This window comes from Panthera tigris, chromosome B2 (assembly GCF_018350195.1).
Source record: "Panthera tigris isolate Pti1 chromosome B2, P.tigris_Pti1_mat1.1, whole genome shotgun sequence".
Lineage (NCBI taxonomy): Eukaryota > Metazoa > Chordata > Mammalia > Carnivora > Felidae > Panthera > Panthera tigris.
The window spans coordinates 74,627,367-74,652,841 of NC_056664.1; the positions used below are offsets into that span (position 1 = coordinate 74,627,367).

A 25,475-nucleotide genomic window follows, 5' to 3' on the forward strand; every position below is an offset into this window, starting at 1 on the left:
GAGTCTTGGGGTATGAGAACAGAAAGGAAATGACAGAGAGAAGAGCTGCCATTAGAGGTCTCTGGTTTATTCCCTCTCCTGGGGGTCCTGTGGAGGCAAAGAAATCAGCCTCTGCTGGCACCTGGGAGTGAAGTGGTGATGTCTGCCAGATATCACCCACACACTGATTTCCAGGGACCATTTCTCTGGATCTATGGAGTTGGAATTCTAGCTCTATTTATTGCATGCCCATCACATGCCAAGCCACAGTTAAAGACATTCACATACATTTCTGCACTTATGCCTCATAACCGGGGGAGTTTCGTCAGGCCAACTTTTCGAATAGGGAACATAGGCTCTGAGAGGTTTAGTGACTTGCTTCAAGTCACATAATGAATGGTAGAGTTTGGTTTCAAACCTTAGTCTTCCAACTTCAAATACATTTCCATTGAGTGCATTGTTGTTACAAGCCCAAGATGGATTTAGTGCCATATTCAGGGGTCATGTACAAGGAGGAGGAACTTTACTCTTCCTGATGGGATGTGTGATTAAAAGTGTGGTTTGCCCAGGACCACTCTGACCCTGATAAAGATCTTTATTGAAGGCTTGTTCATATCCATTAGTTATTTATCACTATTTCCAGAATAAAAACACATGTGATAATAGGAAAATGCTACCACAAGCTTCCAAGCTTGGAGTATAAATGATTCTGCCCAATCAGCCTCAATTTACATTCCTATAAATTCAGCTTTACAAGGGACTCTATGCTCCAGCAATGGCCTATGGAATCCTGTCTTGGAGAGACTTTCTGCTTGGGGCTCAGTGTTTTCATCGAAGCTGTGTTGCCTGGAGCTCATGTCCTCTTCAGGTTTTTTTATACATACTTATTTGTGACGGTTCTAAGTAAAGTCTCAGAGATTCCGTTGGGAAATCCAGTTTCTTCTGATCATCTTCTCTTTCTCTAAACTACAGATGAGAGTGGCAGAGAATCTTTAATTCAAGTCCATTTTTGGAGAACTTTTCATTTTCTCAGTAACATTCATTAAACATCTAAATTTCAGATGCTGCACTTCGTGCTGGAGATGTAAAAGTTTTGTGGCTTTTGTGGCTCTCGCAATCCAATTTGGGAGGCAGGCATGGGAACAAATAATTCCCCCAAAGTGCAGCAAGTACCCAGGTCCAGTGCTGGCACGAAGGAGGAGGACATCAACACTGCAAATCTGAGAGAACAGGCCCCAAACGGAGGAAGCCTGCACCATGGCTGCAGTGAGGAACCCAACTTTCAGATCTCGTTTGGGAACACATCCTTGCTTCTCCTCAGGCCACACAGAAGGATGGTGAGAGTCAATGATTCCGCAGGTATGTGTAAAGCCAGCGACTGCTTCTCACATTAGCTAATTGTAGGTAGCACCTGTTAGAGTACATCTAATCTGAGGACAAATGCCATCTTATCTTTCAATTTTTCTTAGCCTTACATTTGCTTAATTTACTCAATCTGTCTTAACCCATAGACCCTGGCTTTTTAGACATGTAGATCCCTACTACCTAATAATGGGTAAAGCGTTTTGATCAAACTTTGGGATTAAAATTTAACAGAAAAAATTCCAGCCACAGCAAGTCATGGTTGAGTCATCACTTAGACCTTGACCATAGCTCATGAAGCATCTCCTCTTCTTGTCTTTCCATTGTTAAAACTTTCCAAGTACATTTCCATAACAAATAAGATTTAGCCTTGGAAAGGGAGCTGTTCTATTTTGGTGTGAGTCTCTTGGGAAATCAAGTCTGGGGGAGAAAAAGCTAAGTGATATAGTCTTAATCATGGCCAATAATGATGGGGATCACCATTTCCCCTTAGATCTCAATATCCCCAGTGCCCTGAAATGTGACAAGAAATGTGTCCAGGCATTTTGGTTCATTTCTGGAGAGTTTATACCAAAACCACTGTTAGGTTAGGGACCCCACACAGGATGGGTAATTATGAATTCTATTGGTGCATGAATAAAGAGGTTGGGTTGTATTAAAAGTAATAAAACTGATAAAATCTTTGGTCATTATAGTCACAATATTAGAAGATCACGTCTCGGAGTATTGGGGGGAAAATCCAGAAACCTCATTATTTGTGTGTTTTTTTTTTAAAAAAACTGATAACATTCCTTACAGTGCATTATTTACTAAAATGGTAAGAGTCACACAGTACAAAGTGTTAATTCTCGTGTAGAAAATTGGTTGTCAAGTAGTGGAAAATTGTAGGATCATCACAACGGAAGCAGAATGGGGAACTTGAGGTATTAGAAGGGGCCCGTTTGTGACATAGTTGGGTATGGGTGCCAAATCGCTTATATGAGGCTGTAGAAAAGCTGAGAGACTGTACTAAGCCAGGAGAAAGAATCTTTGTTAAGCCAGAATTCTGAACCAGAGAAGCAGTAATTATCAAGCATCAAGGCCAGATCCGGTAATACTAGAAATGGATTAATTAGTTAATTGATTTTTAAAAGTCCAGTTGATGCTAAGACAACCTGAAATAGATCCAGAAATAAAGTGCAACAAGGCCTGGAGTAGATTGGAAAGTGATGTTGCCAAGGTGGCAGAGTAGGAGACCCCAGCCTCCGTTCCCCAGAGAAAGATCAAGATTAGGCAGCTATCCATGAACAAAAATAGATCTGGAAGAGCTCTGCAAGCCACTTAAGAACTTCAGCAATACACTGAAACAAAAACAGCACAAAATGGGCAGGAAGACAGCTTGATTTTGCTTACATCATCCCATCCCCCAAGTTGGCATTGCTCCACGCCAAGAAGAAGCTTCCAGGCTAGAAAAGAGTTCCCCTTGCAGGGAAAGGAAGAACAGGGTGAGCAAAGACCTTCGCTGGCCTTCAGGGCCCTACACAAAGGTCACAGTTTCACCCCACCCACGGACATGCAAAGCTGAGATGTATATACAGAGATGGTAGAACCAAGGGAAAAGAGCAGGGCTTGCCGGTAGCAGTCATGCAGTGGGAATGATCGTGGTTTTCAGTGATCTGCTCCATAGACAAACCCAGTGGCTTTTACCCCCGGTGGAAAAAAAAAAGAAAACAGTGGCCAGCACAGCCACTGATCCTCTCTGGATTTTACCAATTTTCATCTCACAGGTGTTCACGTCGGCTGACACCAGCCACCCAAGTTTCTCCCTGTTCCCTCCCCCAAACTCTGCCAGAGCCTAAGAACCACACCCACAGCCAGCCCAGGCCTGTACAAGACGTCAGCCTAGATCATAGTGGCTGACTTCCATTACTGTGTGCACGTTCAAGGCTAGCTCCTCTAGCTGCGCACCTGCACATCATTAGCCTGACGACCATCACTGGCCTTCACTGATGTGCGAGCGCCCAGGGAGAAGACTGTAGCTATGGGAAAACATGCCAACGGCCAGGATCCCCTCAGCTGCTTGTGGGGGTCCCGATCAAGCCCTGTCCTCTGCTACAGTCCTTACCTGCAGCTGGCTCCTCCAGCTAGCTCCATTTGCATGCCCCAGCCCAACCTCCATCACCAGCCTCCACTACTGTGTGCCCGTGGCAAGACACAACAGCCATACTAGGGCACGCCAATAGCTAGGGCCCCTGCAGCTGCCAATATACCAGTAGTGCACCTTGGCCCTTGCTTCCTGCTTTGGTCCCTGACACCACATGTTTTTCAAACCAGCCCCTGCCATCACACAGGCGCCTGCACTTGGCCCCCACAGAGCATGGACATACCACTGGCTCTGGCCACTAGCAGTGCTTGCCCTAGTCCTTAGCCATTGTACGTAGAGGGGCTACTGAGGACTCAAACAACCTTGCACCCTTAGCAAACACCCTGCAGTGCCCACCCAGGACCATGCAGTTATCAATGCTGTGGACCCTAAGGCAATGGCCTGAGAAAATGAACCACATGGCTCCTTAGACCCGGTGCAGCCACACACCCCTGTACTTGGCCCTCAGTGGATTTTTCAGCAGAGACCTTGCAGACCAGGAGAAAATAGGGTAATATTCTAAGCACCGAAAAAAAGAAATTGCCAACCAAGAATGCTTTACTCAGCAAAGTCGTCCTTCAGAAGAAAAGGCAAGATAAAGACTTTCCCAAACAAACGAAAGCTGAGGGAGTTCATTTCCACTAGACCTGCCTTACAAGAAATGTTGAAATGAAAGGAGATAACTAGAAACATGAAAATGAGTAACACACCGGGAAAGATAAGGATATAGTCAGATTCAGAACACTCTAATACTGTAATGTCAGTTCTATGTTGACCACTTAATTCTAGTATAAATGTTGAAGAACACAAGTAATCAAATGTGTTATAGCTATCATCATTTGTTAATGGATACACAATATAAAAAGATGTAAATGACACATCAAAAACTTAAAAAGTGGAGGAGGATGATAAAAGACTGGAGTTTTTTGTTTTCTTTATTTTAGAGAGAGAGAGAGAGAGAGAGACAGAGAGACAGAGAGACCATGCAAGCAGGGAGAGAGGGACAGAGGGAGAGAGGGAATCTTAGGCAGGCTCCACACTCAGCATGGAGCATGAAATGGGGTTCTATCTGACAACCCTGGGATCATGACCTGAGCCAAAATCAAATCACACACTCAACCGACTGAGCCACCCAGGTGCCCCAAAGAGTAGATAGAGTTTTTGTATGTGATTCAAGTCAAGATGTTATCAGATTAAAAAATGACTGTTATGTTTATAAGATGCTTCAGGAAATTATCAGAGTAATCACAAATGAAAACCTATAGTAGATACACAGAAGATAAAAAGGAGGGAAACAAAGAATACCACTACAGAAAATCCATCCATTCACAAAAGAAGATAGCAAGAGAGGAATAAAAGAATAAAGAAACTACAAAATAACCACAAAACAATGAACATGTATGCCCTTACCTACTAATAATTACTTTAAATGTAAATGGATTAAATGCTCCAATCCAAAGGCATATACTGGCTCAATGCATAAGACCCAAATATATACTGCCTACAAGAGACTCAGTTCAGCCTCAAACACACACATAGGCGCAAAGTGAAGGGATGGAAAAAAAATATTCCAAGCAGATGGAAACCAAACAGATCAGAGTAGCTACACTTATATAAGACAAACAGACTTAAAGTTAAACAACCTCATTATGGGGGCACCGGTGGGTCAGTTGATTAAGCATCCGACTTAAGCTCAGGTCATGATATCACAGTTGGTGAGTTTGAGCCCTGCCTTGGGATCTGTGCTGTCAATTCAGAGCCCACTTTGGATCTTCTGTCCTCCCCTCTGTCTGACCCTCCCCTGCTTGTGCTCTCTGTCTCTCTCAAAAATAAATAAACATTAAAAAAAAACCCAAACCTCAAAAACCCAAACCCAAAAAACTCAAACCTCAGGGGTCAGTGTATCGAGAGGATATAAAAATTGTAAATATATAGGCACCCAACATAGGATTATCTAAATATATTAAGCAAATACTAGCACATCTGAAGGAAGTAATAGAAAACAATACAATAATAGCAGGGGACTCCATACCCCACTTTTAAAAGTGGACAAATCATTCAGACATAAAATCAATAAGGAAAAAGGGATTTGAACTATACTTTAGATCAAATAGACCTAACAACCATATGTAAAATATTCTATCCAACAGCAGCAGAATATACATTCTTAAGTGCACATGGAACATTCTCTAGGATAGATCATATGTTAGTTACAAAACAAGTCTCAGCCAATTTAAGATTGAAACCATATCAAGTATGTTTTCTGACCACAATGGTATGAAACTAAAAATCAATAACAGGAAGAAAACTGGAAAATTTACAAATATATGGAAATTAAACATCACACTTCTGAGCAACAAATGGGTTAGAGATAAAATTAAAAAGGAAATAAAAAGATATATTGAAACAAATGAAAATGGGAATATACCAAAACCTATGGGATACAACAAAATTAATGCTAAGAGGAATGCTTATAGCAATAAATGCCTACTTTAAGGAAAAAGAAATGTCTCAAATAACCTAACTTTATACCTCAAGGAAGTATAAAAACAAGAACAAGTTAAGCCTAAAGTTAGTAGAAGGAGGAAGATAGCAATGTTCAGAGTGGAAATAAATGAACTACAGAATTAAAAAAAATAGAAAAGTTCAACAAAATTTAGAGTTGGTTTTCTCAGTTGGTAAATAAAATTCACAAACCTTTGGTTAGATTTACCAAAGAAGAGAATGAGAGAGAGAGAGAGTGAGAGAGAGAGAAAACACAAAATAAGAAATGAAAAAGGAGGGGCACTTGGGTGACTCACTTAGTTGAACATTGAATTCCTGAGTTTGGTTTGGGTCATGATCCCAGGGTTGTGGAATTGAGCCCCACATCGGGCTCTGTGCTGAGTGTGGAGCCTGTTTGGGATATTCTCTCTCTCTCTCTCTCTCTCTCTCTCTCTCTTTCTTTCTCTCTCCCCCTCTGCCTCTGCCTCTGTCCCATGCTCATGCTCTTTTTCTCTTTCTTTCTCAAAAAAAAAAAAAAAAAAAAGACAGACAGACAGAGAAAGAAAGAAAGAAAGAAAGAAAGAAAGAAAAGGAGATATTATATAACCCAATATCACAGAAATACAAAAGATCCTAAGAGACTACTATGAACAGTTAAACACCAACAAACTGGACAACCTAGAAGAAATGAATAAATTCCTAGAAACATACAACCTACTAAGTCAGAATCATGAAGAAATAGAAAATCTGAACAAACCAATAAGAAGTAAGGAGATTGAGTCAGTAATCAAAACCTTCCCAACAAAGAAAAGCCAGATGACTTCATGGGTGATTTTTACCAAACATATAAAGAAGAATTAATACCAATTCTTCTCAAACTCTTAAAAAAATTGAAGAGAGGGAACACTCCCAAACTCATTTTTCAAGGCTAGCATTACCCTCATACCAAAGCCGACAAGGATGCTACAGGAAAAGAAAATAATAGGTGAAGATCCTTAATAAATATACATGCAAAGATTCTCAACAAAATACTAGCAAACTGAATTCAACATCACATTAAAGGGATCATACATCATGTTCAAGTAGGCTTTTTTCCTAGGAAGGCAAGGATGGTTCAATATATGCTTATCAATAAATATGTGATACACCACATTAATAGAATGAAAGACAAAAATCAAATGATCTTTCCAGTAGATGCAGAAAAAGGATTTAACAAAATTCAATGTTCTTTCATAATAAAAACTCTTTAAAAAATGGGTATAGAATGAACATACCTCAATATAATAAAAGGTCATATATGACAAGCCCACAACTGACATCATAGTCAGTGGTGAAAGATTGAAAACTTTCCCTCTAAGATCAGAAGCAAGACAAGGGTGTCTACTCTTACCACTCTATTCATCATATTACTTGGAGTTTTAGCCTGTGCAATTAGGTAAGAAAAAAAAGGCACCTTATAAAAGGCACCTGAGTCAGAAAGGAAGTAATAAAATTGTGTTCTAATGACATGATTTTGTAAAGTGAATTTTTTTAAGTTTATTTATTTTTATTTGTGTGTGTGTTTGTGTGTGTGTGTGTGTGTGTGAGAGAGAGAGAGAGAGAGAGAGAGAGAGAGAGAGCACGCAAACAGGGTAGGGGCAGAGAGAGAGGGAGAGAGAGAATCCTATGCAGGCTCTGTACTGTCAGCACAGAGTCCAATGTGGGACTCAAACTCATGAACCATGAGATCATGACCTGAGCTGAAATCAAGAGTTGGACACTTAACTGACTGAGTCACCCAGGTGCCCCTAATGACATAATTTTGTATATAGAAAATCCTAAAGACTCTACCAAAAAAACGTTAAACCTATCAATTCAGTAAAATTTCAGGATACCAAATCAATATACACAAATCAGTTGCATTTCTATACGCTAACAAGGTATTTGAAAACAAAATAAACAATTCCATTTATAATAATGAAAACAATAAAATACTTAGGTATAAATGTAACCAATAAAGTTAAGTATCTATACACCAAAAACTATAAAACATTGAGGAAAGAAACTGGAGAGAAAAATAAATGGAAAGATATCTGTGTTCATGGATCAGAAGAGTTAATATTGTTAAAATATCCATACTACCTATACCCATGTATAGATTCAATGCAGTCGCTATGGCATTCCTTACAGAAATAGAAAAAAAAAATCCTAGAATTCTTATGAAACCGCAAAAATCCCAAAATAGCCAAAAAAATAGCAAAAGCAATCTAGAGAAAAAACAAGGCTGGAGATACCACACTTCCTGATTTCAAACTATAGTGGAAAACTATAGTAATCAAAACAGTATGGTACTAGCATAAAAACAGACATATGTACCAATGGCACAGAATCAAGAGCCCAGAAATAAACCCACATGTATATACTCAGCGGGTATATGACAAAGGAGCCACAAATACTCAAGAAAGGATGGTCTCTTCAACCAATGATGTTAAGAAAACTGGATATCCACCTGGGAAAGAATGAAATTAGACCCTTATCTTAGACCACACACAAAAATTAACACAAAATGTGGTGAGGACTTGAAAGTAAGATTTGAAGTCATAAAAATCCTAGAAGAGAACACAGGGAAAAAGCTACTTGACGTTGGTCTTGGCAACGGTTTTTTGGATCTGACACCAAAAGAACAAGCAGTAAAAGTAAAAACAAATAAGTGGAACAACATCCAGCTAAATGCTTCTGCACAGCAAAGGAAGCCATCAACAGAGTGAAAAAGCAACCTATTGAGTGGGAGAGAATATTTGTAAGCCATGTACCTGATAAGGGGTTAATATCCAAGACATATAACGAGCTCATACAATCCAATAGCAAAAGCCCCATATAATAATCTGATTAAAAACTGGGTAGAGGACTTGAATGGACATTTTCCCAAAGAAGATATACAAAATATACGTGAAAATGTGTTCAATATCACTAATCATCAGACGAATGCAACCAAAACCACAATGAAATATCATCTCCCACATGTTAGAACGGCTGTTATTGAAAAGATACGAGATAACAAATGTTGATGAGGATGTGGAGAAATGGGAACCCTGGTTCACTGTTGGTAGGGATGTAAATTGGTACAGCTACTACGAAAAACAGTCTGGAAGTCCCTCAAAAGATTAAAAATAGGGCGCCTGGGTGGCTCAGTCGGTTAAGCGTCCAATTTCAGCTCTGATCATGATCTCACAGTTCATGAGTTTGAGCCCCATGTCGGGCTCTGTGCTGACAGCTCAGAGCTGGAGCCTGCTTCAGATTCTGTGCCTCCTTCTCTCTCTGCCCCTATTCCACTCACTCTGTGTCTATCAAAAATAAATAAACATTAAAAAATTAAAAATAGAACTACCATATGATCCAGCAATTTCACTGTAGGTATATATTTGAAGATGAAATCACTATTTCAAAGAGATTATCTGCACACTCATATTCACTGTAGCATTATTCACAGTAGCTAAGACATGGAAGCAACTTAAGTGTCCTTTAACAGGTGAATGGCTGAGCCTGGGTGGCTCAGTCGGTTAAGCGTCCGACTTTGGCTCAGGTCACGATCTCACGGCCCGTGAGTTCGAGCCCCTAGTCGGGCTCTGAGCTGATGGCTCAGAGCCTGGAGCCTGTTTCCGATCTGTGTCTCCCTCTCTCTCTGCCCCTCCCCTGTTCATGCTCTGTTTCTCTCTGTCTCAAAAATAAATAAACGTTAAAAAAAAGTTTATAAAGAACAGGTGAATGGATAAAGAAAAGGTCTCTATGTATAAATATAATAATAATAATAATATTATTATTTACATATGATAAAATTATATATTTATATATAAAATAATTTTATTTATATATTTATATATATAATAGAATATTGTTCAGCCATAAAAAAGAAATCCTGCTATCATCATGGATAGACTCTGAGAGCACTGGAATCTAAAAACCTTGAATTCATAGAAACAGAGTAGAAAGGAGTAGTTACCAAAGGCTGAGGGGTTGGGGACATGGGAAGACGTTGGTCAAAGGGCACAAACTTTCAGTTATATGATCGATAAGTTTCAGGGATCTAATGGACAGCACAGAGACTATAGTTAACAATTTTGTATTGTAATTTTGAAAGTTGCTATGAGAATAAAGCTTTAATGCTCTTACCACAACAACAGTTTAAAAAATGACAATGAGGTGAGGTAAAGGGTGTGTTAACTAACCTAATTGTGGTAAACATTTGTGGCATATGTAACAAATCATCATACTGTATGCCTTTAAGTTTACACAGTGTTATATGTCAATTACATCTCCGTAAAGCTGGAGGTGGGAGGGGAAGTGCTCCAGGAATAAGGTTCAGGAAAGGGGCCCTGAAAGTGTGAGAGGAATTGAAGCGGTACTGGGGTGATTACTAAATTAAAGGAATCAGACCTACTCCTGCACTAAATCCTTCCGGATTTATGCAGTGTTAGAATCCTCAAATGTTTGAGAAGGGCAGACTGCAGAATCACTCCCACCACCTCCCCAGCTCAACCTTCTTAATGTATTGTTGAAGAAAAGGAGGCCCAGGGCACAGCTACTTAGGGTCAGATGCGGCTTCCCATTCTGAGTTCTGGGCTTTCTCTAGGACTTCCCCACACTCAATTTCACTGACAAACTTTTTTAGTTGAATACATAATTAGCATCTAGTCCATTCTAGGTTCTGTGGTAGAGGGTAGGGATTCAAAGATACATATGAAGATTATGACCTAATTAGTGAGACAGAGAGCTTCAGAATTGTTTTATACCAGATAAAAATTATTAATATATTTTAATGATATGGGTAAGTGAATATACAAAAATGCTAAGTGAAACAGGAAACCTAAATATATATATACATATATATATTCTGATCTCAATTGTGTTAAAAAATACACAGAAACTTGAGAAATGCAATAACCCACTAATGAGCCAAGTGCTATGGAACATGCGAGGGCCTTGCGTTAGAAACACTTGTGCACTTATTTGACCTCCCTCCTTGGAGGGCCAGGACCCAGGTTTTGTTCTTGTTATTGGTGCATCTTGCCCCAGACCTGCCACCCGGTAGCAGTTCAGTACATGATGAATCAATGAGACTCCTTCTGCACGCGGTGCCCACCCCAAAGGAACACGTCTGCTAAGGAGGAGCATAAGAGAAAGCGGGAAAGGGCGAGGTTAGCATGCTGGTAGGACCGAGGTGGGCAAGAACCACAAACTCAGAAAATAGTAAAGGCCAGCTAGCCTGGAGACAGACGGAAACTGACGCTCTCCCCCTGGCGGCGGCACAGGACACTCAGAGGGACCCCTCAGCCCAGCCCCGGGGTGGGCGCCTGCGGGAACTAGAGTAGTTACAGAGGCCGCGCTCACCCTGGGCGCAGGCGCCAATCCGAACTGCCCCGTGGGGGGATACGTCCCAGGAAGCGAAGTCCCCAATAGAGAAGGCTTGGGCTGGGGTTGGGGAAACAGCTCTGGTTCTTCTAGATGGCTGGGGTCTAGACGGCGAGCTGGCCGCACCCCCATCAGCCCTCCCCCCGACTTTAAAGTCTCTTCTTGAGGCTATGCAAGGGATGCACAGTGTCACGCGGACAGACATCTCTTGTGAATGGACTCAGGAATTCTTCGTGGTGCTGCATTATTTCACTCTGGGGACAGAGATGCTGGGGTGAGAGGTTGCCCCGTCTGCTCTGCACCTCCAGGGAACCCCACCCCCCACCCACACACACCTCCTATGGCCTAGCGTCCGGGTTCCTTCCCCTCCCTCCTTCCCTCTTTCTCCTCTTGCCCACCTCCTCCCCCTCTTTGCCTCCCCCCGCGTCGGCCGGGCGTCATCGCCCCCTTTCCCCTCCCATCTCCAGACCGGCGCGCAGCTCAGCTCTGGCCTCCTCCGCAGTCTCCGCCACGAGCCGCTGGTGGTGCTGGCGGGTCCGCGAGGCTCGTGGCAGCAGCCCCCGCCCGCCCTCGCCAGCGCTGGGACCGCCTCGGGGGCCTTTGAATCGAGCTGGGCAGCGTCCCGGGCACCGGGCACCGAATATGCTTCGCAGGTAAGGACGGAGCCCCCCGCGGACAGGGCAAAACCCTAGAATCTGCAAGTTTCTGCGAGAAAGGCAGACCCACCCGAGGAGAGCTTCTTTGAGGGGCTCTAAGGATATGGATCAAACTTAGCACTTTAAGTCCTCAAAGAAACTACTGTCTCAATAGGCAACTCTGTGTGCCGGCCTCTGCACAGTTTAATATTAGCAGTTACAGTGTTTGCATTGGACTATAAACGGAATTCTTTCTGCTTAAGCAGTACCAGAGGGGACCCTCTTTATTTTTATGATTATTAACAGATGCCATTGAAAAAGGTGTAAAACCATTCTTGGAAAGCCTACTCTGGTTGAAAGCCTCTTTGGCAGGGTTACTATGAAAGCTAGGAACCTCTGTCTCTCTAGCTCATCAACTTGGCTGCACAGGTCAGCAAAAGGAGCAGTGAAAAACATTTTTAAAATGAGAAGGTGAAATGAAATGGAAAAGTCTTGTACTTGTTTTAAAATACCAAAAAAAGGGGAGGGGGCATGTAGATAGACAAAGCAAGATTGACAGAATACTGGTAATTATTGAAGCAGGGTGATGGGCACATGGGTTACACTTTTTTCTCCGCCTTTTTATACTTTCCCTCTACGTTTGTGTAGTTGGGAAATGTTCTCCAATAATAAAGTTTTTTTTGCAAAGTTGTAGAAACACTCCCACCTACTTCCTTTGACCTTTTTACCCTGTCATTGATTTGAAAAGAAGCTGCTTGCCCTATGTAGGTATTTCCCCCCTTTTATTAACCCTTCTCACTTCTGAAATTAATTCTCATTTTATCCCAGGGCATTTGTCTCTACAGAGGATTATAAAAGTCATATTTTGCTGCTTGGAGAATTATGCCTAGAATCTGGTTTTTAATTTAAAAGAGAGAATGTACACATTCCAGCCAAATAAGACATCTAGGCTGGAAAGCAGTGGCCAAGTATGTGGAATTTTATTTTTATTAGGAAATCTTAGAGGAGCCCCTTTAGTACAAGAAGAGGCGGGGCATGAATACTCTGCCCACTTTTCTTCCAGACAACCTGGAAACCTGTAGACTCAATCTTTTTCATGTTTTTTAAATGTGAGATTGTTTAGCTCAGTGCTTGGCACATAGTATGTGCTCATTATATGTTCAAATAAACAACTGCTAATGTGAGTTAATTTTCCCTATTGAGTAAATTATTTATCTTTCTCTGCCCAGTGCTCAAATATCCGAGGCAAGCATACTGCATTTTAACAGTAGGATCAGGCTTGGAATTTTGGAGGCTGAGTTAACTCTGCAGATGAGAAATCGGAGAGGAGAGGTTAGGAAACAGCAAAAATCAAATTAGTGGTGTAAAAGTTATTTTAGAACTTTGCTTAACCCCATTTTTCTTTCAAAGCTTCAAATAGGTTAAACTGATACATGATTAGCCGAAAGGATTGTGATCGTAAGATGCTTCGAAGACTGATGAGTAGCGAACCTGGTACATTTACATATATTCTTTGGTCTCAAAGGCCAACTTGCAAGATAAAAAATAAGTCAGGAGCCATACGCTGTGCACTTCCTATGTCATTGTATGGGAGAGCCAGCAGAGTGTTTGCTTGGGGCTCCCAAAAGTGCCATGCACCCCAAAGTTGATTTACACACCGCATATCCATTACATGAATCGAAACGTACATCTCCTGGAAAAATAGCTAAAAAACAAAGGGGGGTTTTATTTTTTTTTATTGTGATGAGAAACAGAAGTTGTGGGTTACTGTAAAATAATCAACTGTGTAACTTTACCATCTTCCTTTCCCTCAAGTACTGCCAAATTTTTAAAGCAGACATTACTTTGTCTCCATTCCTGAAGCTAAACTTGAAAATAGTGCTATGGTATGATATTTTGAATAGAAATTGGCATTTTGTCAATGAACTTCTTGCCATTTCTTCGCAGCATTGAGTCAGTGGAGAGCTTACCCTTTGGTAATGGATTATAAAATATTTGATAAACATATGTGAAATATTTGGCAAGTTGAAGCTTTTTCTTTGGGTTGAAATGACTTGCAGCACATTTCGGGGACTCTTCAGCCGTGCTGTAGGTCACAGTGGAAGTGTGCTGGCACGACAATGGTTTTTGGAAAACCACCTGCCAGAAAATTGTCTGGCTGTAGACAGCATCTTCAGCCCTCAGTTCATCAGGATAGGCTCTGTGGCCTGTAGGTGGGTTTTCTAAATGTGATAAATTCCATATGTGACAACCATTTAGTATATTATTAGCCAGTTGGACTTATCCCCCTGCTGAATCCTACGTGCTTTTAAAATAAGCTCTGTATCATAGCTCAGTGAATGTAAACAATTTAAACTCAGGACTTTAGCTTCACCATCAGCAGGCTAGTTCTGCCATCTAGTGGTGGAAGTATGGACAGCAGGCCAGGGACCAGCAATAGAAGCTTCTCAAAGATCACCGATGAGTAAGTTACTTGTGTTTCTCATTTGTGGTTTAATCTGAGACTTCAGAGCTGAAAGGTATCTTAGAAGTGTTCTACTCCAGCTCTGTAAGTCAGGAGGATTACCGCAGAGATTCTTAAACAAAGAAAGAAACTTTGAAATGATGCATAACCTAGTAAGCACCCAGCATGCCTTTGTGGAATAAACAAATTTCTCCACCCTGTTCCAGCTCTTGTCTCTCTTTAGCAACGTTGCTCCATGCCACCATAAAGTTTTAATAGGATCTTCTATTTTTAGTTCTCAAACTGCATGACTGTATGATTTTCCATGAAATGAAAATCTCCGTTTATGTCCTAGTCTCTGGACCAAACTTTCTTTCCCACTTTCTACCACTCCCTACTGTTCTTTCTTTCTAAACATCCAGAGTAGACAGTTGTAAAAACTAGACTCTTATCTTTACTGCTGCTATAAAAATTATCAAAAATTTAGAGACTTAAAACAACAACACATTACCTTACAGTTCTGGAGGCCAGATGCCTAAAGAGGGTCAGCAGGGTTGCATTCCTCCTGGGAATTCGAGGAGAGAATTTGTTTCCTCACCCTTTCTGGGTTCTAGAGGCCGCCCACATTCCTTAGCTTGCAGGCCTGCAACACTCCGACCTCTGCCTCGTCTTCTCGGCTCCTCGTCAAGCTTCACCCTTCTTCATATAAGGATCCCGGTGATGAATGGGTCTCACCTGGAGAATCCCAGCTAATCTCCTCATGTCGAAATCCTTCACCAAATCACATCTGCAGTCTTCTTGACCATGTCAGAAACATATCCACGGCTTCTGGGGATTCAGATACGGCATTTTGGGGAGCCATTATTTGGCATACCATAGTGAGGTGCCCGACAGATGGAGATGTATGAAATCCTTTATAAATATCTACCTATGTTTTGACTCCTATTGTCTGATGTTAATAGTAGTAACTGCTGTCATTTGTGAGTGCTTGCTGTGCTCTGGGCACGACGCTTATATACGTCATATTAGTTTCTCACAAAACTACCGTAAAATTTTATTCGTGTTTTAACCACTGTAGGAAATAATGTTGGGAGAGGTTAAGTAACCTTCACGGAATCATACTGCCAGGAAGTCACAAGTATACTCAAGTCGGTTTGCCCTCAAAGCCCACTGCCTCCATAATTGTTGAAACACCTGTGTTCTTGCTGTCCACCGTGCTTCCATCGCTAACACGGTTACTTTCTCATCACTGTGATCCCATATACTTTGTAACTTAGTTTTTTTTAATGTTTATTTACTTTTGAGAGAGAGAGAGAGAGAGGGAGGGAGGCATGAGCAGGGGAGGGGCAGTGAGAGGGAGACACAGAATCCGAAGCAGGCTCCAGGCTCTGAGCTGTCAGCACCAGCCTGACGCTGGGCTCAAATTCACAGATGGAGAGATTGTGACCTGAGCTGAAGTCAGACACCCAACCGACTGAGCCACCCAGGAGCCCCATGTTGTAACTTAAATGTGGCCTCCATTCCGTGTTCCAGTCAGGGAGTGACATTAGGTGAGGGCCTCCGGGAGGCAAGGAATTTAGACTTTACAGAATCCCCATTCTCCCCTGCATCTCTCCCAGTTGGTGAAAGTGACTGTTAAAGCTTTTAAACGTGATCTCCCCAAGGTGACCTGTGTCATGCCCTCTGCACACCTGCTTGTTCTCCCTGGTAATACCCTTCCCCTCTTGCCGTGGCCTTTTGCCCAAACCAGCACTACTCTCTGCAGTTATTGAGAGCATCTGGGCCGGGCCCCAGTGACTCCCTGTTGTGTGTCAATCTTCACACCTGTTGTGTGTCAGTCTTCCACTGGGTAGGTGGGGGTGAAAGTAGGGGAGGAGAGAAGACGGACATGCGCATTTTCGCGTCTATGTAGTGTGTAAATGTAGGCAGTGCTGTTGGGAGGGGCAGGTGGTTGGAATCATGGATGGCTAAATACGGCACAGGCATGTTGTAAAAAAGTGGGTATGTGATCATTTCTGTGTCCTAGCACACACATTAGGTCGACATTGGTGTTGGCCCTCCAAGGTCTTTGATCTGAGCAGTGCCTGACCCACACTACCCATAGAAAATGTTTGACGGGTTAATGCAAAATTATGTTCCCTGGCAGTGTGGTATACACTTGAGTTTGGACAACTATGTCACCAATATCACCAATATCATACATAGCAAGGGGCCGATGCAAACACAGGCCTGAGTGAGAATCTCTTACCTGGTGAGGGAAGGTAACTTGGTGCAGATTCTTGACGGTAAGTCAGCATCCTTATTTTCACAGGCAGGAAAAATATTTCATGTGAAATATTTAATACAGTGACCAATCATCTAATCTTTCATTAATCCACCTACCTACTTAAGCTAAACTATACACTTCTCCAGGTAAACAAAACAAAACGAAACAACAGAAGAGAAACTGAATCCTAGAATATAATTATGTCATGCCATAGTAAAATTCTATACACTATAGATAGACTCGCTCAAAAGGTTAGGTTTTTATTTCACGGTAAACTGCTCCCTTGTAGTAATTATTTTGACATTGACCCTGTTTCTTTTTAAGCTGAGGGCCTGATGCCATTCTAGAATTCCTAATGTAGATCCAGGCTATAAATAAGACACAGGAAATGCAATTCGAGTGTTCTGTGGCTGGGTAATGTTTAATCACACTTAAGTTTAATAGCTCTGAGAAAAATATATTACAAAGCCACAGATATTCACAGACATGAGTAATTAGGAAAGCATTCATGTGGGAAGTCTCTAAAATGTAGCTGTCCTTGAACAAAAAACATAGCAAACAAAACAAAGAAAAGGGGAGTTTGAGAGTGTGTCTGAAACTCTTCTGAAATAAAAAAAAATATATATATATTTGTTTAGTTTTAGAAAAGTAGGAGTGTTATAGCTGTGGCTTATGTAATAAACTATTTTAAAGTGATAGTCATTCAGCCATTAGAGTAATAATTATAAAAGAACCTATTATTGACTGCTTTACTGTGCTCTGGGCTTACAGATCATTCTTTGGATATACCATCTTGTTTAATCTCCATGATTACGTTATGAGGGAGAGACTACTGTTCTCCCCACTTTGCAAATGAGGACGCTGAAACTGAGCATAGTGAACTGCCCAAATTCATATGTCTAATACGTGGTCAAGATGAGACTCAGCCCAAGTGTTCTTACTCCCTGGTCTATACACATAACCACTCCGCTGGACAGTTGCTCCAGGATTCCAAATACGTTAGCCATCACAGGTCTAAGAAAGCATAAGCAAACAGAGGGTGATAGTAAGTTCTCTCTCGAGTTTCATGTGGTCATTGCTATTAATCTGGACCAAGAACAAGTGTGAAGTAATATCTACTCCATCGGTGAGAATTTTTCTACAAAGCCTGATTCTTGCTCCTCCCCTGATTCCCTTCCACTCCGTTTGTCTCCATGATCCAACCCATAATCTACTGTGTGTACACTGACTCATGGTGGAGAGTCAAGGCTGCAACCTCACTTTTGCTAACCAGAACTGGTATTTGAAGCCCCAAATCCAAGGCATCTGGAAAGTGACAGTGAAGGTCACAGTTATAATGGGAAACAGGAAAAAGGAGGAGGAGGAGGGAAGACACTGGACATTAAAGCTTTCAAAATGTTATGGCTGCCCTACCAGTTGGGACTGTGTCTCTTTAGATCAATGAGTTGGTGCTTTTTGGATGATGGGCACATGTGGATGTGTTGTCCACTGAACCATGGATTGTTCTATCAGTAAGAGCTATCATTTACCTTACACTGACACTTTACCACAAGGCAAACTTAGATTTTCCAAAAGAAAGTGTCCTTAAACATTTGTCCAATTTTAAATTACAGGCCAAATTGGACAGGCTAACTGAATTCATGTCCTCTTATTACTGTGATTCTGAGGTTGTATTTCAAGGCTCTGCCCTTCCCATGCCCAAGGATAGATGTGGGCATAGCTTTTATTCCTGCGGTGCACTGTAGCAGGGCTCCCTCAAAGGGCACCAGACAGGGCTGGCAAATCCATGCTGTCTTATAATTTGTAGCATCAGATGTTGGAAGCATTGCTTACAAGCCTACTGAATTTTTTTTTTTAATTGAAGTAGAGTTGACACACAATGTTACATTAGTTTCTGGTGTACAACATAGTGATCTGACAACCCCATAGGTGATGCTCACCCGAAGTGTAGCTACCATGGGTCACCATACAGCACTATTATACCATCGACTATATTCCCTAAGCTGCCCCTTTTATTTCGTAACTGGAAGCCTGTGCCTCCCATTCCCCTTTACCCATTTTGCTCTTTTGCTCCCCAACTAGTCCACTGAATTTGGATATTTTCAGATGTATTATTAAATCACTTATATAAAATAATATCTTTTCTTTATTAATGGCTGAACCATTTGATATTGGCAATGGCTGACATAGTAAAAGAGCAAAGTCAAGAATAAAGTTGTTCACAAAGATGAAGTAGAGGTCACTTAAAACTTGGTGAAGCAATCATCCCTGGGAAAGCTGCCTTCTGGTGTATGGCTCAAGATGCTGCCCCAGGGCCTTTACCGCTGCAGTGGTTCTCAGACTGTACTGAGTATCTGAATCTCCTGGAGGGCTGGTCAAAACATGGATAGCTGGGAACCCCATCTCCCACTCCCCCCCACCCCCATTCTGATTCTGGAGAATTGTGGAAAGTAGCTCTGGGTTGGACCCTGAGAATTAGCATTTTTAACAAGATCCCAGGTGATGCTGCTGCTGGTCTGGGACTGCAATCTGGGCATGCCTTGATAGGACAGAGTTTATTTTGCCATACACAAGTGTGGAATTTTATTAACAAACCAATAACATTCTTTTGAGTTGTTCATGTTTCATTTTGAGTTTGAAGGCAGGAAAAATACCAATGTCCCAGCTCAAAGCAGTCAGGCAGGAGGCGTTCCCTCTTCCTCACAGGAGGGTCAACCTTTTTTGTTCTATACAGACCTTCAACTGATTGGATGAGACCCACCCACATTCAGAAGGGAAGTCTGCTTTTCTCAGTCTACCAATTTGAATGCTACTCTCTTCCAGAAACACCTTCACGGATGCACCCAGAATAATGTTTGACCAAACATCTGGGTACCCTAGTACCAACTAGTCAAGTTGACACATATAAGTTGCCATTACATGGGGCTTTCTTAAAAGTCTGCCTAGAGAATTATGGCACAAGGTGCATGTTTTGTTTGGTAAAGAGTAGATGAACTTCTATATTTGAGCTTACTACTCTAGTTCAATGATCTGTGTAGCAAAAGATCATCTTGTCAATTATCATTTAATATTTGCATTCTGCCTTTCTAATCCCTAACTAGCTTTAGTTGTAAGACAAGATTAAATAGCAGTCAAAAGAAAAAAAAACAAAAACAAACCTAACTGGACTGGAGAAACAATATCATGGTACCATGACTTAGATGTCTTCTGTTTTGCCTAGGAATGCCTTTCACACATTTTTACTCCTTGGATAATTAGTATCAACTGTTAAAATGTACAGAGTGATTCTTTGTATTTCTCAACATGGATATTTGATGTTCTGTCTTTGGTGTATTCTTATATTAAGTTCACAATGGACAGCTTTTGTCATTAAGGACTAAATGAAAAAAAAAACAACCCAATTTTTAAAAATTATTTTTCCCACACTAAAAAATTTCCTTGATTGAAATTTTGCTAAGAATCAAGTAGATAATATCAAATACACACACAGTTTTCTAAATGTTTATTTATTTTGAGAGGAGAGAGAGCACATGCACATGCATGTATGTGTGTGTGCAAATGGGGGAGGGGCAGAGAAAGAGGGAGACAAAAAATCCCAAGCAGGCTCCATGCTCAACACAGAGCCCTACATGGGGCTCAGTCTCACAAACCGTTAGATCATGACCTGAGCCAGAATCAAGAGTTGGGCATTTAACCAACTGAGCCACCCAGGCGCCCCTACATACATTTTTAAAATAGTCTATTTTGCTCTGTTGTTAGGCCTAGAGGCAGCAAATAGGTCTCTGATTTTAGCTTTTTTTTTTTTAAAGGCAAAGGCATAATTTTTCATCATGGGAACTACCCACTTAAACATGATTTCAAGGCCTCAATAGGTTTACTGAGTTGTCAGCCCTTTTCACTCCAACTGAATTAAATAAAATTGACAAAGTGAAATACTCATTGTGAAAATTATAACAAAAGAAAATACTAACTGGCTCAACAAAATAATTACCAATATAATTACTACTTTGTATAAAGTGACATTTGCCATGCGGATGATTAGAAAATATTGTGACTGAGTGTGGAGTTTTTCTGAACAATGTTCGTTATTGATTTTTTGATGATACCCATCACTGTGTACAGAAGAATGCCCTCTCTCCAAAATAAACTGCAAGCTATTTAGCAAACAAAACAGCCTAATATTAACCTGAATTATCATTACTCAGCAGTCAAGTATGGGCAGATAAAAAAATGAAATTGCAAAACTTCAACGTAATTTTGCTGATACCAAATCATGGTATTCTAAATTTGCTTAATGTGTTCAAATATATGATGAAACAAATGAATTATGTCATGTTTCACTGAATATATCATGCTTAAACAGTAAAATGGCTCATGTAGTATGCATTTCTGTTCTATCAAAAGAATGTTATTAGTGTGTTAACAAACTTCTCTACTTACGTATGGCAAAATGAACTCTCATGTCAAGAGATGCCCATATTCAACCCTGCCTCAGAGACAATTTTTGCTTCTCATGGCAGTGCACAGGATCTCATAATGTGCCCTGGGTTGTGGGCCATTCCTAATATTTCTCATTAGTTTCTTTTCCATGAAAAAAAATAAAATAAAGCTCATCAGAAAGCACTGAGGGTAAAGGTATTGTAGGAATAATCTAACCTTGAATCATCTGGTTTTCTATAAAATGAATAGCATACGGTGAGCCTTGGTATTTTAACGATTAGTTAAAATACACGTGGAGCATAGGTCACGAATAATAGTGACCTAGAAGTTCAAAATTGCTGCTGTAAAGAATGCCACCACTGTCTCCTACCCACACAAATGAAAACTGACAAACATCAATTTGATGAAATAGATTTACATACCAGGGAGCCTAGAGAAGCAGGAAAAGAGGGCAAGAAGATGTAGACAACAGAAGAGGTATTATATAATGTATAAAGTACTGAAAACTTAAAAGATGTTTAACATAAAAGCACTGCTCTTAGATGATGAAACTAACGATAAAAGGGACTATAGTTAATCAGGATCATGTTCCCCCAAGTGGCAAATTCAGAACCACCGCCTTAAATTCTTGCAACTAATTTTAATACACAGTAAGCTTCTACTGTGAAGCATTTTTGTACATTACTTTGCTTAGATGGTAGTTCCAAGCACAGCTTTTTTTTTTTTTAAATTTTAACGTTTATTTTTATTTTTGAGACAGAGAGAGACAGAGCATGAACAGGGGAGGGGCAGAGAGAGAGGGAGACACAGAATCTGAAGCAGGCTCCAGGCTCCGAGCGGTCAGCACAGAGCCCGACGTGGGGCTCGAACTCACGGACCGTGAGATCATGACCTGAGCCGAAGTCGGATGCTTAACCGACCAAGCCACCCAGGCGCCCCCAAGCACAGCTTTTTAAAAAACGCATGGCACATTGCACCATCAGTGAGTTTGGTCAGCAAACCATGGTTTAAGGGAATTCAGTGTATTCCAATGAACATTGTTTGAGCTCTGTGCTAGGCAATTATACTCTAGAGATGAGGAATTTATGATCCTTGCTCTTAAAGAGCGAAGTGCAGGGGGAAGAGCATGACATCTGCTGCTACCTTTATTTCTAAATCATCTGGAAATAATGTTGTAGGAGACCTAGGGAGGGAGAGTGTGGCTCAGGCAATAAGGGACCACAGTTTGTCACCCCATCTTACCGTCCCATGCATTGGGCTGTCTGGGAGGTAGAGGCAGAAATGGCAGGTGGGGGTGGGGGGAGGTGGGTTAGGCCTGGTGCAAAGAAGGTGGGGTGAAATACAGTTTACTAATTTTGGAAGTTTGTGTGCACCTTCTAGCAGGGTGTTTATCTAATCTCAGCAAAATTGAAGTACCGTGAAAATAAGGACTATTTGGTGGTGATGGTACATTTAAGACTCAAGGCCTAAATGAAATGATAAGTAACATATTTAAAAAGAGAACCTTATAAAGCGTCACTTTCTCTTTATATTTTTAAGGACAAAAGAGAAGAACAAAATGGAAAACGTGCTATTTTGTTGGATATTTTTCACCCTCGGGTGGACCCTCACTGATGGATCTGAAATGGAACAGGATTTTATGTGGCACTTGAGAAAAATACCCCGGGTTGTCAGTGAAAGGACTTTCCGTCTCACCAGCCCCACCTTCAAGGCAGATACTAAGATGGTGCTAGATAGAGTGTGTGGCATTGAATGCCAGAAAGAACTCCCAGCTCCCAGCCTTTCTGATCTGGAAGACTCTCTTTCCTATGAGACTGTCTTTGAGAATGGCACCAGAACCCTGACCAGAGTGAAAGTCCAAGATGTGCTCCTTGAGCCAACTCAGAATATCACCACAAAAGGAGCACTGGTGAGGAGGAGAAGGCAGGTTTATGGCACAGACAGCAGGTTCAGCATCTTGGACAAACGGTTCTTAACCAATTTCCCTTTCAATACAGCTGTGAAGCTCTCCACAGGCTGCAGTGGTATCCTCATTTCCCCCAGCCACGTTCTAACAGCGGCCCACTGTGTGCATGATGGAAAGGACTACATCAAAGGGAGTAAAAAGCTAAGGGTAGGGTTGTTGAAGATGAGAAATAAGGGTGGTGGCAAGAAACGTAGAGGTTCTAAGAGGAGCAGGAGAGAGGCGAATGGTGGTGACAAGAGAGAAGGTACCAAGGTGAATCTGGAGAGAGACAAGGCTGGAAGAAGAAGAAGAAAGGAATCTGGTCGGGGCCAGAGAGTTGCTGAGGGGAAGCCCTCCTTCCAATGGACCCGGGTCAAGAATACCCACATCCCCAAAGGCTGGGCTAGAGGAGGGAGAGGGGAAGCCGCTTTGGACTATGACTATGCTCTTCTGGAATTGAAGCGCCCTCATAAAAAGAAATATATGGAACTAGGAATCAGTCCAACCATCAAGAAGCTGCCTGGAGGAATGATCCACTTCTCAGGATTTGATCGTGATAGGGCAGATCAATTAGTCTACCGGTTTTGTAGTGTGTCTGATGAATCCAATGATCTCCTCTATCAATACTGTGATGCTGAGTCGGGCTCCACTGGTTCTGGGGTCTATCTTCGTCTGAAAGAACCAGACAAAAAGAACTGGAAACGCAAAATCATTGCGGTCTATTCAGGCCACCAGTGGGTGGATGTCCATGGCGTTCAGAAGGACTACAATGTGGCGGTGCGCATCACTCCCCTCAAGTATGCCCAGATTTGCCTCTGGATTCATGGAGATAATGCCAACTGTACTTACGGCTGATGGAAATCTGAAACGAGTCAATGGATTACCTAAATCGCGGAGCAAACCAGTTATTATGGTAGCAAGATCACTTCATAGGTTATGCCCGGACTTGAACCCTATCAATAACAATTCAACATTTTTATAAATTTACCTTTTCAAAATCAGAAGCTTTTCATATGTTTAAAAAATACTTAGGTACAAATACTGAAACTAGACGGGCACCTCAATGTCAAGTATATATTCTTCTTTTACATAGTGATAAGTATCATTTGTGGGAAGTCTTTTGTTTCTCTCTGCCTTCTTAAAATTAGTCACTCTTTAAAAGTTCAAACTGGTATTATACACAGTATGATTTTTCAGTGGACTTATTCTCAGGGTCCTACTCTAACAAGAATCTAATAGGGTGCTGGTTGCATATTAAATGTGAAACTGCATATACAGACATAGACAGTGTCAGGGTGGAGACGATGACTTACAATAGTTTGTACTACTTGGAGATGGACCCATTCAGTTCATGCCCTCTGTGCTTATATTATGCTTTCTGTTGGGTCTGAGAAACTTTGGTTTAGATTTTTTTTTTTTTTAAGAATTACAAGGTATAGCAAACTTTATAAGCAAAGCTATCAACTGTTTCACTGCTTTAAAAAATATCAGTTGAAGTGTTTATTATTTAAAAATGAGAGACATACTTTGTTCTATGAAATAAATCTAGTTGAAAAAATAGGGAAGCTGAGACATTTTAAGATCTCAAGTTTTTATTTAATACTGAAAGCATAGACTTTTCATGAATGCAGAGGGAAGACAGTTAAAAAGTTACAAATGATCATGTATTGAAAGCCTCATCGTTTTATGCTATAGTTTTCTGTGTATGAGGTGTTAGAGTTTTAGGACAAGGAATTTTATTTAGTCTTTTTCAATAGAGAATCTTTTTCCCATTGACATGACAGATCTCAGCTTTCTTAATAGAGCCATACACATATTATTTTGGCTATTTTTCTGCCTAATAATTTTAGATATATCCCTAAAAATGAATATAATTTACAAATACAATTTTTAAAAGGAGGTTCTGATTATTTTCATTAGGGACCAAGGCTGTACGCTCCTTCCGGCCACCATGGCCGCCTGAGCAGACAGAATCCAATGACTGCCTTCAGGCACAACACAGAGTAGTTACATATTTCTTGAATGAGCAGATATTTTGCTGAATCGTTGTAAAAGGGGGTTAGTTCAGGCCATTATGTTGAAAGGCTTGTAGTGATTTGCTGTTGAGCACACCATAAAATTCGGGAATGGCAGGCCTAATTTCTGGTCTGCTATTTTTGGCAGTTTCTACGGCACACATTCCTTTTTCTCATGACTCACCTAAGTCATTGATTCTGCTGGAGTCAAAATTTATTTTACCTATTATTTTTTTTAAGAGAATGGGGAGTTATACCCTTGATTAGTATGCAAAAGAGTATTGGATTAGGTTATGATAAAAGGTGATTTTATGAATGTTGTCCAAAATACCTGGAATTTAATACGAGTATACATACTTTTATGGTGTGAATCTGTTTAAAAATCATTCAATAAAA

At 41.0% G+C, this 25,475-nt stretch overlaps 1 protein-coding gene across 2 annotated transcripts; it reads left to right on the plus strand.

Moving 5' to 3' along the window:
* The first annotated feature begins 1,308 nt into the window (after window positions 1-1,308).
* Window positions 1,309-25,443, plus strand: PRSS35 (serine protease 35). 2 transcript variants are annotated; one of them, XM_015541089.2, is made up of 2 exons: window positions 1,309-1,338; window positions 22,659-25,443. In XM_015541089.2, exon 2 carries the CDS (start codon window positions 22,678-22,680, stop codon window positions 23,917-23,919), a length of 1,242 nt encoding a protein of 413 aa, XP_015396575.1. In that variant the 5' UTR covers window positions 1,309-1,338; window positions 22,659-22,677; the 3' UTR covers window positions 23,920-25,443. The 2 variants fall into 2 exon arrangements, with proteins under 2 accessions (XP_015396575.1, XP_007090214.1); XM_007090152.2 differs by lacking the exon at window positions 1,309-1,338 and adding an exon at window positions 11,878-11,988.
* The last annotated feature ends 32 nt before the right edge of the window (window positions 25,444-25,475 follow it).